Below are 16,500 nucleotides of genomic sequence, written 5' to 3' on the forward strand. Positions count from 1 at the left end.
TGTGTGTGTAATTTATTGTATTACCTAAAGAAATTTTTACACTGTCTTCAAGGATGTATATCTCTTCTTATTACTTTGGGAACAGACCTATTTCCATAGTCCATCATTAATTACCTATACTCAAGACTAAAGCCAAAAATTCCAATTTTAAGAAGCATATGTGAAAAGTTGAAATATAAACTCCCCATTTGTTTGGAAGACTTATTTCTTTATCAAGAAAGAAAATATCAAACATTAAAGATCACTGTGTTGTTGCAAAAATGCTTGATAACACGCTTTTCGGTCGTGTCAGTCATTGGTTCTCAACTGGAGAAATTGGGAATTTTCAGAGACGTTGTTGGTGGACGGTTGGAATGCATCTGGTGTCTAGTGGGTAGAGGATGGAGATGCAGCTAAACATCTTGTGTGCACAGGACACAAAAATCCCATTGAGCTCTAGCTGGTTTGGCTCAGTGGGTAGAGCGTCAGCCTGCAGACTGAAGGGTCCCGGGTTTGATTCTGGTCAAGGGCACATGCCTGGCTTGTGGGCTCGGTCAGATGTGCAGGAGGCAGCCAATCAATGATTCCCTCTCATCATTGATGTTTCCCTCTCTTCCTCTCTGAAATCAACAAAAATATATTTTTTAAAAATCCCATTGAGAAACTGGCCTACATATATTCAATGTATATTAAAGTATAAAATATTAGCATTGTAAGTAGAAAAATTAGCTATGCCAAGTTTCACACCAATCCTAAGTGTGTATATATTTTGTAATTTGTAAGAGTATAAGAGAAAAAGGCCCTAATGTTTGTCATTCACGGCAAGGTACATGCCGGGGTGATGAGAAACTTTAAATTGTTGCTGTTGTAAGGTTGCTGTTAGCATCAGACGTATTTCCATCATTACAGCAAGTGGGAGGTGTTGCAGGAGTACAAGTCTAGTTCTAGCATCTGCTCCTTGCTGTGCACCTGGGGCCGTAGCCACAGCTGGCAGAGCTGGCGGAGCTGGCTTGGGGGGGGGGGGGGGGGGGTCGGTCTCCGGTTAGAGGAAGCCACAGAGGCGCTGACGGAACTGCTCCAGAGCCAGGTGGTCCTCCTCCTCCACCTTCACCGCCAGAATCCCCAAGGCTCACGTGGCGCGCGTCCAGAGCACCGCTCTCCCCGACCCCCACTTTCTCAGGCTGCACAGGGACCTCCCTGCAGCTGGAGTTGTTCCGCAGAAGATCCCTGGAAGGGGGAGGTTGCTGTCAGCCCGTCCAATAGTAAGGACACCCCTGGGCGCAGCTGCAGGGGTTTCTCCAGGAAGCCATGTGGAATCCCAAGGATGCGCTGCTGAAGACGGTGGGAAACAGGGAGGCCGAGTGGGAATCGCCTCCCCGGGCTCTCCAGGGAGCACCTCTCGGTGGCTTTTCCTTTAGCAACCATGTCCTTAACTTCCACTCTGGGGACAAAGTAGGGGAAGAGAAAGAATGACAGGCTCTGTGTCATGAGAAATACTCTGTACAGATTCCGCAGGGACGTCAGTGCTCAGAGACAAGGTTGACTCAGGAGGTGACATTAAATTGACAGCAATTTAGAAGTAGAATGCAGAATGTCCTTGGAGCTCTGGGCAGGAGGGCCTGAGGAACTTCGCCAGGCATTGGCTTATGGAGAATAGAGGCAGTCCCTCCTCCCTGTCCCCTCAGCTGCCATTCTCTTTCCTCCCCTTCAAGGCCAAACTACTTGAAAAGAAGCACTCTTGCCGAAACCGGTTTGGCTCGGTGGATAGAGCGTCAGCCTGCGGACTGAGGGGTCCCAGGTTCCATTCCGGTCAAGGGCATGTACCTGGGTTGCGGGCACATCCCCAGTGGGAGATGTGCAGGAGGCGGCTGATCGATGTTTCTCTTTCATCGATGTTTCTATCTATCTCCCTTCCTCTCTGTAGAAAATCAATAAAATATATTTTTTTAAAAAAAGAAAAGAGCCGAAACCGGTTTGGCTCAGTGGATAGAGCGTCAGCCTGCGGACTGAAAGGTACCAGGTTCAATTCCGGTCAAGGGCATGTACCTGGGTTGTGGGCACATCCCCAGTGGGAGATGTGCAGGAGGCAGCTGATCAATGTTTCTCTCTCATCGATGTTTCTAACTCTCTATCTCTCTCCCTTCCTCTCTGTAAAAAATCAATAAAATATATAAAAAAAAAGAAAAGAAAAGAAAAGAAGCACTCATCTCTGACCTTAGTCCTCACCCTCACTTTCTTCTCATCATTAACACATTGTAGGCAGCAAAGCCATTGAGATTGCTCCTTCCACAGTAACTACACACACACACACACACACACAACCACTCTCCATGACTCCTCACAGGCAACAGACTTAAAGGCTTTCCACTTCCAGAAACGGTCTACTCCCCGACCTCAAGGACCTATTCTCTTCTGCTTCCTTTCTTCTGGGTTCTTTTTGGAGCTCATTTACAGTTTAGCATTGTGGTTATTTCCAAAGTCTCTCCCACCAAGTTACCTCTGCTCAAACACCTGCTTTTAATACATTCTGGTTGGATGATCTTGGTAAATTAGTTAATCCCTTTCTGATTTTCTCAATCTATAGTAAATGGGAATAGTAACCCTATATAAGACATAATATGCTAATTAGACTGAACAGCAGAACAACTGTCCAGACGACCTTTCAGATGACTGTCTGGACGACCTTCTAGACGAATCCGGGGCTGTGAGGTCCAAGCCCCTTGCACGAATTTCATGCATCAGGCCTCTAGTTCTATATAATAAAAGCCTAATGTGCAAATCAACCAAACAGCGGAACAACCAGTCGCTATGATATACACTGACCACCAGGGGGCAGATGGTCAATGCAGGAGCTGCCCCTGATGGGCAGTGCGCTCCCACAGGGGGAGCACCACTCAGGCAGAAGTTGGGTTCACGGCTGGTGAGCACAGCCACGGTGGTGGAAGCCTCTCCCGCCTCTGCTGCAGGCAGGCGGTAAGGAGCGAAGGGTCCTGGACTGTGATAGCCCCAGACTGTGAGAGGGATATCTGACTGCTGGCTAGGGCCCAGTGGGGAGTCGTGCAGAGGTTAGCCGATTGATGGTTCTCTCTCATCATTGATATTTCTCTCTCTCTCCCACTCTCCCTTTCTCTCTTAAATCAATAAAAATATATATTTTAAATGTAGATATATATACACACATATATACACATACATACATATTTTTCCCTCTGGCTCTATTTTTGTTCATCAGCTTATGTTGTTCATTATATTCCACAATTGAGATCAAGTGATATTTATCTTTCTCTGACTGGCTTATTTCACTTAGCATGATGGTCTCCAGGCCCATCCATGCTGTTGCAAATGGGAATAGTTCCCTCTTTTTTTTTTTTTTACAGCAGTGTTGTATTCCATTGTGTAGATGTTCCATAGTTTTTTAATCCACTCATCTGGTGATGGGCACTGAGGCTGTTTCCAAATCTTAGCTATTGTAAACTGTGCTGCTATGAACATAGGGGTGCATATATTCTTTCTGACTGGTGTTTCTGATTTCTTGGGATATAGTCCTAGAAGTGGGATTACTGGGTCAAATGGGAGTTCTGCTTTTAACTTTTTGAGGAAATTCCATACTGTTCTCCATAGTAGCTGCACCAGTCTGCATTCCCACCTGCAGTGTACGAGGGTTCCCTTCTCTCCCTGTTGATTTTTTTTGTTGATAGCCATCTTACAAGTGTGAGATGGTACATCGTTGTTGTTTTGATTAGCATCTCTGGGATCATTAGTGACTTTGAGTATGTTTTCATAGGTCTCTTGGCCTTCTGTATGTCCTCTTTTGAAAAGTGTCTATTTAGGTCCTTTGTCCATTTTTTTAAAAAATTGCATTGTTTATTTTTGTTTTGTTAAGTTGTATGAGTTCCCTGTAAATTTTGAAGTTGAAACCCGTATCAGAGATAACATTGTCAAATATGTTCTCCCATGCAGTGGGCTTTCTTGTTGTTTTGTTGGGATGGTTTCTTTTGCTGTGCAGAAGGTTTTTATTTTAATGCAGTCCCATTTGCCAGGTACCTGCTCCTGATTGGGGATTGAATCCGAGACCCTTTTTGTGCATGGTGTGTTTTAACCACTGAGTCACACTGGCCAGGGCCTTAAGTGAGGGGGGTGTGTGTGTGTGTATGTTAATGAAAAGTGCTTAGAACAGTGCCTGGTTTATAAGCTTGGCTTCCCCTAAAATGGAAGGAAGCTCTGAGATTCCTTTGAACTAGATGGGACTAGATTGTAAGCCAGATGTGGCTGCAGTTATTTTGCTGGACTGAGTTATCAGTACGTCCCATTTCCACCCCATGGAATGCAAGGCTGATAACGTTTTAAGTGGAAAAGTACCATTCCTATGTTCTGACAGCTTTCCCATCACGTTCCAAGTCTGTCAACTAACCAAGTAGATAACATTAACTGTAGAGAATCAAGAGCACAGTAATCTGTGTGCATTTTAATGCCCGGAAACATGATCTTGTATGAAATGTTTGTCATTGCAGAGAGTGAACAAAGTGTGTGGGGAAAGTGGTCCCAAAACAACACTTTTTTTGAAAAAAAAAATTAACTAGATAATGAGACATACACAAGACTGAGCTGAATACTTCCTTGTTTCATGGTAGAAAAGAATTTATATATATATATATATATTTTTTATTGATTTTTTACAGAGAGGAAGGGAGAGAGATAGAGAGTTAGAAACATCAATGAGAGAGAAACATCGATCAGCCGCCTCCTGCACATCTCCTACTGGGGATATGCCCGCAACCCAGGTACATGCCCTTGACCGGAATCGAACCTGGGACCCTTCAGTCCGCAGGCCGACGCTCTATCCACTCAGCCAAATCGGTTTCGGCGGTAGAAAAGAATTTAAGAATTTAAAAAAATCATGACTTTGACCCTCACTTGGCAAAGAGGCTGAGCTCAAACTTTGATTCCAAAAGAAGTTTTCTTCCAGGGGGAACCTCGGAGCTGGGCGTCTGCAATGTCCGTGCTTTCCCGGGACGGACGGCAGGCTGCTCTGGGGTGAGGCAGAGGAGCTGGGCGGGAGGCCCTCGGTCCAGGGCTGAGATCCGGGCCGTGAGACGGAGGCGGAGGCAGGACACGGAGGGAAAGGCCGGCGTGTGGCAGCGGAGGGCTCCGTGGTGCCAACTCCCCTCCTTTCGTCCCCACGGGCTCCGCTCCGACCGTCAACCCCAAACGGGCCCTCCCTGCCCTTTACCTCTCGGGACACAACCCTCCCGACGCCGCGGCCCAGACCACGCCTCTCGGCCCGGTGCGCGGGCTGGGGCTTCGCCTGGCGACCGACGGAAGCGGAAGCAACGCGGGACGGACGGTGATGCGCGTGCGCAGCCGGGCACGGAGCCGCCGTATTTCCCGCGCGGAGGGTCTGCGTTGACCAGTCGGTTACTCGGACAGCGCGGCCGATGGCGCTTGTGTCGCCGTCCAGCTCGTCGGAGGGCACCGCTGGCGCCCGGGGACGGCGACGCAGCCCCGCCAGGAGCAGACGCTCCGGCAGCCGCAGCGGGGAGGCCCTCAGGCCCCCGTGGGGTCCTGCGAGCACCCCTCCCCTCCGCGGCGGCCCCGGATGCCGAAAGCTGCCCCCCGGGCTCCCCAACTGCGCCTTCCCGTCCTCTCCCTCCACCTACGGCGACGGACACCGCCACCATCCCCACCGCTATGCGAGCGGCAGCGGCCAGTGGTGGGAGAGTGACTGCGAGCTGCAGAGGGAGGAGGAGAAGGAGAAAGAGAAGGAGAAGGAGAGCGCCCGGCAGAGGAGGCTGAGAGGGAGGGAGAGGATCGGGGCGGCGGGAGCCCCGGAGGTGTGGGGGCTGTCCCCCAAGTACCCCGAGCCGGATTCTGATGAACACACCCCGTTTGACAATGAAGAGGTAAACACTCAGAAGACCAACAGTTCAGATTCTATCTCTGAAGAAAAGAGGAAAAAGACCAGTCGTTCAAAAAACAAGAAAAGAAGAAAGAAAAAGTCCAAAAGGAAATCCAAGAAATATAATAGTGACAGTGCTTCACACTCGGACACGAATCCCAGCTCTGATGATGGGAAAAGCAGAGCCAAGAACAAAGAGAAGAGAAAGAAACACAGGAAAATGAAGACTAACAGAAACCGCACTGACTCCGGCTATAAGGATTCAGAAGGGGAGTTTCGAGAAGATACGCGGATGCATCACTCCAATATGGCAGATACCATGGATCTAATAGGTCCAGAAGCACCTATAGTACTCACCTCTCAAGAAGAGAAACCTTTGAACTATGGCCACGCTCTGCTCCCAGGGGAAGGTGCAGCTATGGCCGAGTATGTAAAAGCTGGAAAGCGTATCCCACGAAGAGGTGAAATTGGGTTGACAAGTGAAGAGATTGCTTCCTTTGAGTGCTCAGGTTATGTTATGAGTGGTAGCAGGCATCGCAGAATGGAGGCTGTACGGCTGCGGAAAGAGAACCAGATCTATAGTGCGGATGAGAAGAGAGCCCTTGCATCCTTCAACCAAGAAGAGAGACGGAAGAGAGAGAATAACATTTTGGCCAGTTTTCGAGAGATGGTGTACAGAAAGACAAAAGGGAGAGATGACAAATAGAGACTTTTGTTCTACAGGACTTTGAACAACAATTTTATATAACCAAGTAGTATTAAAAGGCTTTATGGTGTTACTGTATCTATCTACTATGTTAGTAAGTCTTCCAAGGAAAAGCTGTTTTTTGAGATCTTAGCAATTTATCCTTTATGTTTAATGTAATAATTAATATAGTCACCTAGTTTTTAAAATATTGAACTACAGGAGAGTCAGTAAAATGCCTTTCACTCAAGTCCCTGATCCTCCTCCCCAAAGACATCTCTTTTTTGTGTCTTCTATATCTGCCCATGAGTTCTTTGTACATACAGGTATATTGCTTCATTCTGGTTGCATTTAACAGACTGTTTAAAAGAAATAGAGATTTACTGGCATCTAATAAAAGTGCAGCAGGAGGATGGGTTTCCTGTGTGGCTGTAATGGGACTACAGCTTCTTTCCTCTTAATTCTTTATGGGTCATTATCCTCTTCAAGCTGGTTTCTCTCAAATAAGGTCTGCCAAAGCCCCCAAGTTAGGTTATGTATTTCCTAGTCCACCAGTAAAGAAAGAACATTTTTGTCTTGCATTGCAAACAATCCTGAAGTTCAGCCTAATTGGAATACCTTTGGTCACATGCCCATCCTCATTAAAAAATGTTGCTGCCCATGGAAATAGTATGGCTTATTCCTGGATCTATAGGTGTGGTTACTTTATGGGTTACATGGGAAAGGAAGGATACCGGAATGAAAATCAGGGTAATATTGGGAATGGGAGATAGGCAACCAATAAATTCCCACATAAGTTTTGAAAGATTTATTAAAAGCAGAATAGAGAGTACATGTGCTGAATGCCAAATGTTGATGAAAAGGTTGGCCTTGACTGATAAGCTAGATATATGATTGAAGGGGGCAAAAGGGATTATCCATAAAAATAGATATGGAAGAGAAAAGATGAAGATCCAGAGTGCGTCAATCTTCCAAAGAGTAGATAAGTGCCACCTAGAGTAGGAAGAGAAAGAAAAAAAGAGAAGGTAGAAAGCAGAGGCAGCTGGTAGAGCTCATGAAAAGGAGGCCAGTCCAGGAGGAAAAACCACATGGATAAGACAGCATTGAGATGCTGACTAGCACCATTGTTGTAGAAGACTTTAGAATGAGTTTCATTTATAGTGTATGATAAGGTCATTGTTGTCATCCAGTGTCATTTGCCTAAACCCGGAGCTTTCATTTGGATAACCAACTTTGCAAAGCTCAAGAGACCCTTGTAAGCCTCATAGAGCTGAAGATGTGGTGGTGGTTTGGAATCTGTCAAGGCAGAGCTATATGGAAGGGCAGCACCTTTACCCCAGAGTTTGATGTAATTGGCAGTGGACCACACTAGCTTCAGATTTTCCCCAAAGATATTTGGGGAACACTGGTGAAAGACACCTTGTTACATATGTATATCTCCATTCTTAGAAACAAACCATACTGCACTATACACATGGATCTACACCTGGCATTTTTCACTTAATGCATGTAGGAGATGTTTTATATTAATGTATGTAAATCAACCTCATTTTTAAAAATGATTTCATAGTATTCTATTGTATGGAGGAACCATATTTTGTTGGGTATTTGTTTTCTATATTTTTGGATTACATGATACTTTAGCAAAAATCTTTGTGTATGTATGAGTGTGTTATTGGTAGTATATTCGTCTAGAAATAAACTTATTGGGTCAAAAATAATTCTTTCCCAGGTCACACTGCTTGCAAGTGACAGGGCTGGATCTGCTCATTTAGAGAAATGGATCTCCTTGTTCTCCTCAGCCTCCAGCTGTTCCTTCTCTCGTCTCTTCCATACACCAGGAGTTTTCCAGGGTTCCAGCCACAGCTGACTACTGCACTACCCTGAATTTGCCAGGCTTTCCCCAACATGTCTGTGCTCCACCTTTGCTCTGTATGAAAAATCTTTTCTCTATTTTCTTGTCATCCCTAATTTAAATTTTTTTTTAAGACCCAGAGGATGAGGAATCTTAGAGTAAATTTTTGGGAAGGTGGGTAGGTGACAGGTAACCAACCAAAGACTATATATATATATATATATATATATATATATATATATATATATATCCCATGGACACAGACAATAGGGTAGTGAAGGCCTGGGGTGGGGGCAGGCTGGAGGGTGTCAAAGGGGGATAAATGGCGATATATGTAACACTTTGTACAATAAATAATCTACTTATATAAAAACCCTGGGTGGTGTAACATCACGACCAATCTGGCGACCAAGTGGAAGGCAGTCGGTCCTGCAGGGGTTGTCTTGGCAACGGCTGCACCCTCCCCCGAGCTGTTTCCCAGAGCTGTTTCCTGTAAGGGCGGGGTTTGAGGCAGGAACCTGTCCTGGGAGTGTGGAGGCATACCTTTATAAAGTCTGCCACGCCAGCACGGCCAAGGGTGAACCTGAGTGGGGGTGGCTGAAAAGCTTAGAAAAGACAGACAAGAGAATGAAAGCTGGGTCTTGGTGGGATGCTGCTTCTCTGAGAGACAGCAAGCACGCCCACAGCCATGCCTTTATTTTATAGCAGATGCTACGAGGCAAAGTAAGGGCATGACCAAGATGTTTACAACATTTGCCTGGGTTTCAACCCTACTCAACTACATGGACCTGAACTCTATCAAGCCTACATCACTCAGGCACATGGGGCCACGTATTCGGACCATAGGTTCAAGCTTACAACTACAGCTGTTGGCTATAATTGTGCTGGGAGGGCCCTGCCATCCAAGCTGGTACTTGCACGTGGCAATGAGAGGACTGTGCCGTCTCATCAGTCCAAGGCTTGAACCTGTCCAAAACACTGTAGCAGCTCCCCCCAATAAAGTTTTAATTCTGTTTCTTTATTACTGATGTTGTGGCCCCACCCCACAACAAAGAAACAATTTCCAGAGGATGAGGCCCAGGAATTGGGATGTTAAAAAGCTTCCCACGTGGTTCTAATGTGCAGCCAAGGTTGGGAACCACTGTTATAGATAATATTAAAAATATATCAAAATGTGCAAATCTTTGTCCAAAAAATGAGCATGTTCAAAACTAAATGAAGAAAATTTGGATATGCTCAATTGAGATTTTCACACATATTTGAGTGATGATTCCATTGATTGCACAGATGATGCTGAAAAGCAAAATTTTCCCATGGAATTTCTTACTAGTATTACTCCTTCGGGAATGTCGTGTCATAAATTAAAATTGAAAGTGGGTGCAATCAGCATGCTATTGAGAAATCTCAATAGTAAATGTGGTTTTTGTAATGGTACCAGATTTATTATCAAAAGATTACGACCTAACATTATCAAAGCTGAAGTATTAACAGTATCTGCAGAGGGAGAGGTTGTTTTGATTCCAAGGATTAATTTCTCCCCATCTGACACTGGCCTCCCATTGAAATTGATTCGACGACGGTTTCCCGTGATGCCAGCATTCGGGATGACTATTAATAAATCACATGGACAAACTCTAGACAAAGTAGGCATATTCCTACCGGAACCCGGTTTTGCACATGGTCAGTTATATGTCGCTTTCTCTCGAGTTTGAAGAGCATGTGATGTTACCGTTAAAGTTCTAAGTACTTCATCACAAGGGAAATTAGTCAAGCACTCTGAAAGTGTTTTCACTTTTAATGTGGTGTACAGGGAGATATTAGAATAAGTTTAATCACTTTATCAGTCATTGTTTGCATCACTTTAGTTTTCATATCATGTTTTTGTTGTTTTCATATCATGTTTTTGTTGTTTTCATAGCATGTCTTTGTCATTTTTATATCATGCCTCTGTTGTTGTTATATCCTTTTGTTACTGTTTATGTATTGATAAATTTATTATTTTCATATACATTTTACTAATTTCCTTTCATCTCTCACACTTCTATTATAGAGAAAGACAAATAGCAAATTTAAAATATCTCCGCTAATTAATTCCCTTTTTTAAAAAGTATATTTAATTGATTTTTTACAGAGAGGAAGGGAGAGGGGTAGAGAGTTAGAAACATTGATCACCTGCCTCTTGCACGCCCCCTACTGTGAATTGAGCCCACAACCCAGGCATGTGCCCTAGACTGGAATCAAACCCTGGACCCTTCAGCATACAGGTGCATTTGCTTCACAAAAGATGAATTTTCTTTTGAAATGGTGAATTTGAAGTGGAAAAGTTGAATTTGCTTTGCAAAAGATGAATTTAAAGTGGAAAAGATGAATTTGCTTTAGAAATGCTGAATCTGCTTTGCAAAAGATGAATTTTCCCCTAGCTGATTTGGCTCAGTGAATAGAGCGTTGGACTGCATAGTGAAGTGTCCCAGGTTCGATTCCGGACAAGGGAACATGCCTGGATTGCAGGCTTGATCGTCTGTTGTGGGCATGCAGGAGGCAGCCAATCCATGATTCTCTCTCATCATGGATGTTCCTATCTTTCTCTCCCTCTCCGAAATCAATAAACATATATTTTTAAAATAAGACAGAACCTACACACAGAATCTACACACAGAACCTACACAGAACCTAGAGACAGAAGAACTTCGCTGGAGAGAATATGGCAAAAGATCCTGGACAGAAACTGGAGACAGAACTTAGAAGACAGAACCTACACAGAACCTAGAGACAGAAGAACTTCGCTGGAGAGAACATGGCAAAAAATCCTGGACTGAACCTGACTACAGAAATTGGCAAGAGAACCTGACTAGAACCTGGTGACTGAACCTGGCTGGAGAACCTGGACAGAACCCGGCTGGAGAACCTAGCGAGGGAACATGGCTACAGAACCTGGCTGGAGAACCTAGCGAGGGAACATGGCTACAGAACCTGGCTGGAGAACCTGGAGAACCTAGCAAGAGAACATGGACACAGAACCTGGCTGGAGATCCAGACCAGAATTTGGCTGGAGATCCTGGCTAGAGATCCTGGCTAGGCTGCTGATCAACTGAACGCTGTCTCCGTGTCATTCCTTCTTCGCCGACTCCTTCCACACCTTTGGGGACCCCTGGACCTGCTGGGGTTGGACCCCAGCATCTGGCGCCCGAACAGGGACCCCTAGGTAAGCACCCCACACTCGGGACGGATCGGACTCCACCGTAGGAAGAAGGTGGATAGTCTTCGCCGACTCCGTCCACACCTTTGGGAACCCCTGGAACAGAATTCCCCTAGGTAAGCCCCCCCCCATTGAGAACCCCCACACTCAGGATGGATAGGACTCCACCAGGGTGCTACAGACCCCCCTATAGAGGATAAGTAGGGTAAGAAGGTGGATAGTACAGAACTTAGATTGAGAAGATGTGCCATATTGAGTCCAAAGAAAGAAGATTCTGTATTGATCTTTAGATTAAAAAGATGTGCCATACTGAGTCTAAAGAAATAAGACTCTGTATTGATCTTTTAACACATATGCTTGCTAGCAGAGGAATAAAGGTTACTCCCAGTCAGATGGAACATTTTATACAAGAAATACGTCCTTGCTTTTCTGAGGAAGGAAAGGTGTCGGAAAGGTAAATGTAGAGGCATGGGAGAAGGTAGGCCCAAGGAGCCTTATCCTTAACCCCACTGCAGCCTTTCCACCCCGGGAAAGTGCAGGATTGGCAAGTTCTCCCTGGGGTGATAGATCAGGACTCAGGTAATAGCGGAAAGCGCCAATCCTACTCTTAAAATGGATACAAGAGAGCATTTGGGGTTTTTCTTTTTAATGCCTGCTTTTTAAAAAAAAAAAGGGGGGGGGGAATTTGCCAGGAGCCGGTCCATCCTTGCTGTTTCAAAGGACCTGGCATATATGGCATACTGTTCTTAAAATGTTTGCTCACCTTCTTGGCACTATGTGTTTTAACCAAGGTCTCCTCTCTGAGAAAGGTTGTTTCCCCAGGTAGGGATTTTCCCCTGGAGTTAGGGAGGGAATAAAACCCCTCAACTAAGTGCCAGGCGGGTAATTAATCACTTTAACTATGAACAATCATGCTTAAGCTACATAATCTTTACTCCCTGGAATGGAGATAAGAAACGCCCTAACCTTTGTAATAGAGATTGATAGGATTGAATCAACTGGTATAAATACAGATGTAACAAGACAGCAAGACACAGAACTTAGAACACAGAACTTAGAAGACAGAACCAAGAGAGACAGAACCTACACACAGAACCTACACAGAACCTAGAGACAGAATAACTTCGCTGGAGAGAATATGGCAAAAGATCCTGGACAGAAACTGGAGACAGAACTTAGAAGACAGAACCCACACAGAACCTAGAGACAGAAGAACTTCGCTGGAGAGAACATGGCAAAAGATCCTGGACTGAACCTGACTACAGAAATTGGCAAGAGAACCTGACTAGAACCTGGTGACTGAACCTGGCTGGAGAACCTAGCGAGAGAACATGGCTACAGAACCTGGCTGGAGAACCTGGAGAACCTAGCAAGAGAACATGGACACAGAACCTGGCTGGAGATCCGAACCAGAACTTCACTGGGGATCCTGAACAGAACCTACCTGGAGACCCTGACAAGAGAACCCGGCTATGATGATCAACTGAACGCTGCCTCCGTGTCCTTCCATCTTCGCCGACTCCGTCCACACCTTTGGGGACCCCTGGAGCTGCTGGGGTTGGACCCCGCCAAAAAATAAGATGATTTTGCTTTGCAAAAGGTGAATTTTGTCTGATTGAATTTCAGCAGCATGAAAATGAGTCACCCCTTCCAGGATCTTAGTAAATTCCAGTATTGCTTCATATTTTTTCAAGTTACTTCTGTGACATTAGGTTATTATTACTAAGTACTTTTTTTCTCCTAGTACATTAGTTGTAAATACATTTTATTTCTGAACATAAGATTCTAGTTAATAGTTTTGTGTTGAAACACAGTGGATTCAAAACGTGTTCTTGTAACTCAAGGGGTTCTGCTTGATCCCCGTCTTTTTTATAATGAAAGATAAAATAAACTGTAGAAATGTGCTAAGACTAAGTAAGCATCCTGCTGTCAGTCAATTCCTGCGCAAAAATAATCCTCTGCTGCCCTCCTGTGGCCATTTAAAGAATAACATGGAGAGAACCAAGATGGCGGCATAGGTTAACGCCGGAGTTTGCTGCTTTGAACAACTACTTCAAAAGTGAAACTAAAACACGGAACGGACATCACCCAGAACCACAGGAACGCTGGCTGAGTGGAAGTCCTACAACTAGGAGGAAAGAGAAACGCATACGGACACTCAGAGGAGGCGCAGTGCTGAAGTCAAATTCTGAGGTGCGGAGTGCGCGGAGCGGGCTGGCGGCGGAGGGCGCGGTTGTTGTTTTCAATCGGGAGGGAGTCGCAGACTCTGAGCACCAGATCCAGGCGAGTCTTTAGGGACCCAGACTCAAACGGGAGAAGCGGACTGTCTGGCTTCGGTCAGAGCGACAAGTGCAGCTTTCTCTCTGAGCTTTGCAGCGGGTGCTGGGACTCAGAGAGGCAGAGCCCCTGGGGACAGGACTGAGAGCCGCCATAACTGCTCTCTCCGGCCCACGCTGTTGATCCTGTGGGACCCGCCCCGCCCAAGCCCTGCACAGAGGCTTTTGCCGGATAGCCTCAGGCAAAGGCTAGATTAGCACCTCCCTAGAGGACAGAAGTTCTCTCACTACTGACACAGCTGATTCTCAGCCACTTGGCCTGGAGGTCAAACCCTCCCTGGAATTAGCTACAACAATCAAGATTTAACTATAAGACTTCGAACAAAGACCACTAGGGGGTGCACCAAGGAAGCATAACAAAATGCGGAGACAAAGAAACAGGACAAAATTGTCAATGGAAGATATAGAGTTCAGAACCACACTTTTAAGGTCTCTCAAGAACTGTTTAGAAGCTGTCGATAAACTTAATGAGATCTACACGAAAACTAATAAGACCCTCGATCTTATATTGGGGAACCAACGAGAAATTAAGCATACTCGGACTGAAATAACGAATATTATACAGACTCCCGACAGCAGACCAGAGGAGCGCAAGAATCAAGTCAATGATTTGAAATGCGAGGAAGCAAAAAACATCCAACCGGAAAAGCAAAATGAAAAAAGAATCCAAAAATGCGAGGATAGTGTAAGGAGCCTCTGGGACAGCTTCAAGCGTACCAACATCAGAATTATAGGGGTGCCAGAAGATGAGAGAGAGCAAGATATTGAAAACCTATTTGAAGAAATAATGACAGAAAACTTCCCCCACCTGGTGAAAGAAATGGACTTACAGGTCCAAGAAGCGCGGAGAACCCCAAACAAAAGGAATCCAAAGAGGACCACACCAAGACACATCATAATTAAAATGCCAAGAGCAAAAGATAAAGAGAGAATCTTAAAAACAGCAAGAGAAAGAAACTCAGTTACCTACAAGGGAATACCCATACGACTGTCAGCTGATTTCTCAACAGAAACTTTGCAGGCCAGAAGGGAATGGCAAGAAATATTCAAAGTGATGAATACCAAGAACCTACAACCAAGATTACTTTATCCAGCAAAGCTATCATTCAGAATTGAAGGTCAGATAAAGAGCTTCACAGATAAGGAAAAGCTAAAGGAGTTCATCACCACCAAACCAGGATTATATGCAATGCTGAAAGGTATCCTTTAAGAAGAGGAAGAGGAAGAAAAAGGTAAAGATACACATTATGAACAACAAATATGCATCTATCAACAAGTGAATCTAAGAATCAAGTGAATTAATAATCTGATGAACAGAATGAACTGTTGATTATAATAGAATCAGGGAAATAGAAAGGGAATGGACTGACTATTCTTGGAGGGGAAAGGGGTGTGGGAGATGTGGGAAGAGACTGGAGAAAAATCGTGCACCTATGGATGAGGACAGTGGGTGGGGAGTGAGGGCGGAGGGTGGGGCAGGAACTGGGAGGAGGGGAGTTATGGGGGGAAAAAAAAAGAGGAACAAATGTAATAATCTGGACAATAAAGATTTAATTAAAAAAAATAAAAAACAACAACAAAAGGAAAAAAAATAAAATAAAGAATAACATGCTGTGCCTCTGACCATGGTGCTGAAATTTCAGCTACGGTCCTGTGAACACAACCAAAAATTTCAACCCACAAAAAGTAAAAAAGAAAGAAGAAAAGAAAGGAAAGAAAGAAAGAAAGAAAAAAGAAAGAAGAAAGAAAGAAGAAAGAAAGAAAGAAGAAAGAAAAGAAAGAAAGAAGGAAGAAAGAAAGAAGAAAGAAAAAGAAAGAAAGAAATAAGAAAGAAAAGAAAGAAAGAAAGAAAGAAGAAAGAAAGAAGGAAGGAAGGAAGAAAGAAAGAAAGAAAGAAAGAAAGAGAAAGAAAGGAAAACCCACGAAATCATCGAGGCTGTCCCTGGATGGACTGAAGTCACGGCTCTGGGGTCCGCACCTCTTCCCACCCAGCTTTGCAAAGGGAGGCCCTGGAGACTGATGCATTGAGGTTCCCTTTAAGGTGACCCACCACCCTGCCTAATATGTTCCTTGATTCCTCTTTTAGCTAGAGAGTAGTGAGGGTATGTTTGCCAAGCCAATGCTCTAACCAGTGAGCAACACCAGCTACGTATTCTATTCACTTTTTAAAATCTAAATCGGAGTGTGGGTCAAGGGTCAGAGGTGAAGGCTGGGGGGCTGAGGCTGGGGCTGGGGTTGGGGTTAGGGTTTTTAGGTGAGGATGAGTTTTAGGGTGCAAGGTCGGGGTCATGGCCAGGGTCAGAGGTGGAAAAGGTGAATTTTCTTTGGAAACGGAGAATTTGCCTGAATGTATTTCAGCAGCATTAAAATGAGTCGCCGTTTCCAAGATCCTAGTCAATTCCACTATTGGTTCATATTTTTTCAAGTTACTGTAGTGACATTAGGTTATTAAGACTGAGTGCTTTTTTCTCCTAGGAAATTAGTTGTAAACACATTTTTTTCTGAATAAAAGATTGTAGTTAATACTTTGGTTAGGAAACACAGTGGGGTTTT

General features: G+C 44.7%; 1 protein-coding gene across 1 annotated transcript; it reads left to right on the forward strand.

Moving 5' to 3' along the window:
* Window positions 1–5,194: 5,194 nt before the first annotated feature.
* On the forward strand, window positions 5,195–8,110 carry NKAPL (NFKB activating protein like). Its single transcript, XM_059673255.1, has one exon. The coding sequence runs from the start codon at window positions 5,415–5,417 to the stop codon at window positions 6,579–6,581; it is 1,167 nt and encodes a 388-aa protein (XP_059529238.1). The 5' UTR covers window positions 5,195–5,414; the 3' UTR covers window positions 6,582–8,110.
* The last annotated feature ends 8,390 nt before the right edge of the window (window positions 8,111–16,500 follow it).

The sequence above is a fragment of the Myotis daubentonii genome, chromosome 18 (genome assembly GCF_963259705.1).
Source record: "Myotis daubentonii chromosome 18, mMyoDau2.1, whole genome shotgun sequence".
Taxonomy (NCBI): domain Eukaryota; kingdom Metazoa; phylum Chordata; class Mammalia; order Chiroptera; family Vespertilionidae; genus Myotis; species Myotis daubentonii.

Bases quoted from the DNA above. Each gene is read 5' to 3' on its own strand.
- NKAPL (XM_059673255.1), top strand. From the start codon at position 5,415: ATGGCGCTTGTGTCGCCGTCCAGCTCGTCGGAGGGCACCGCTGGCGCC.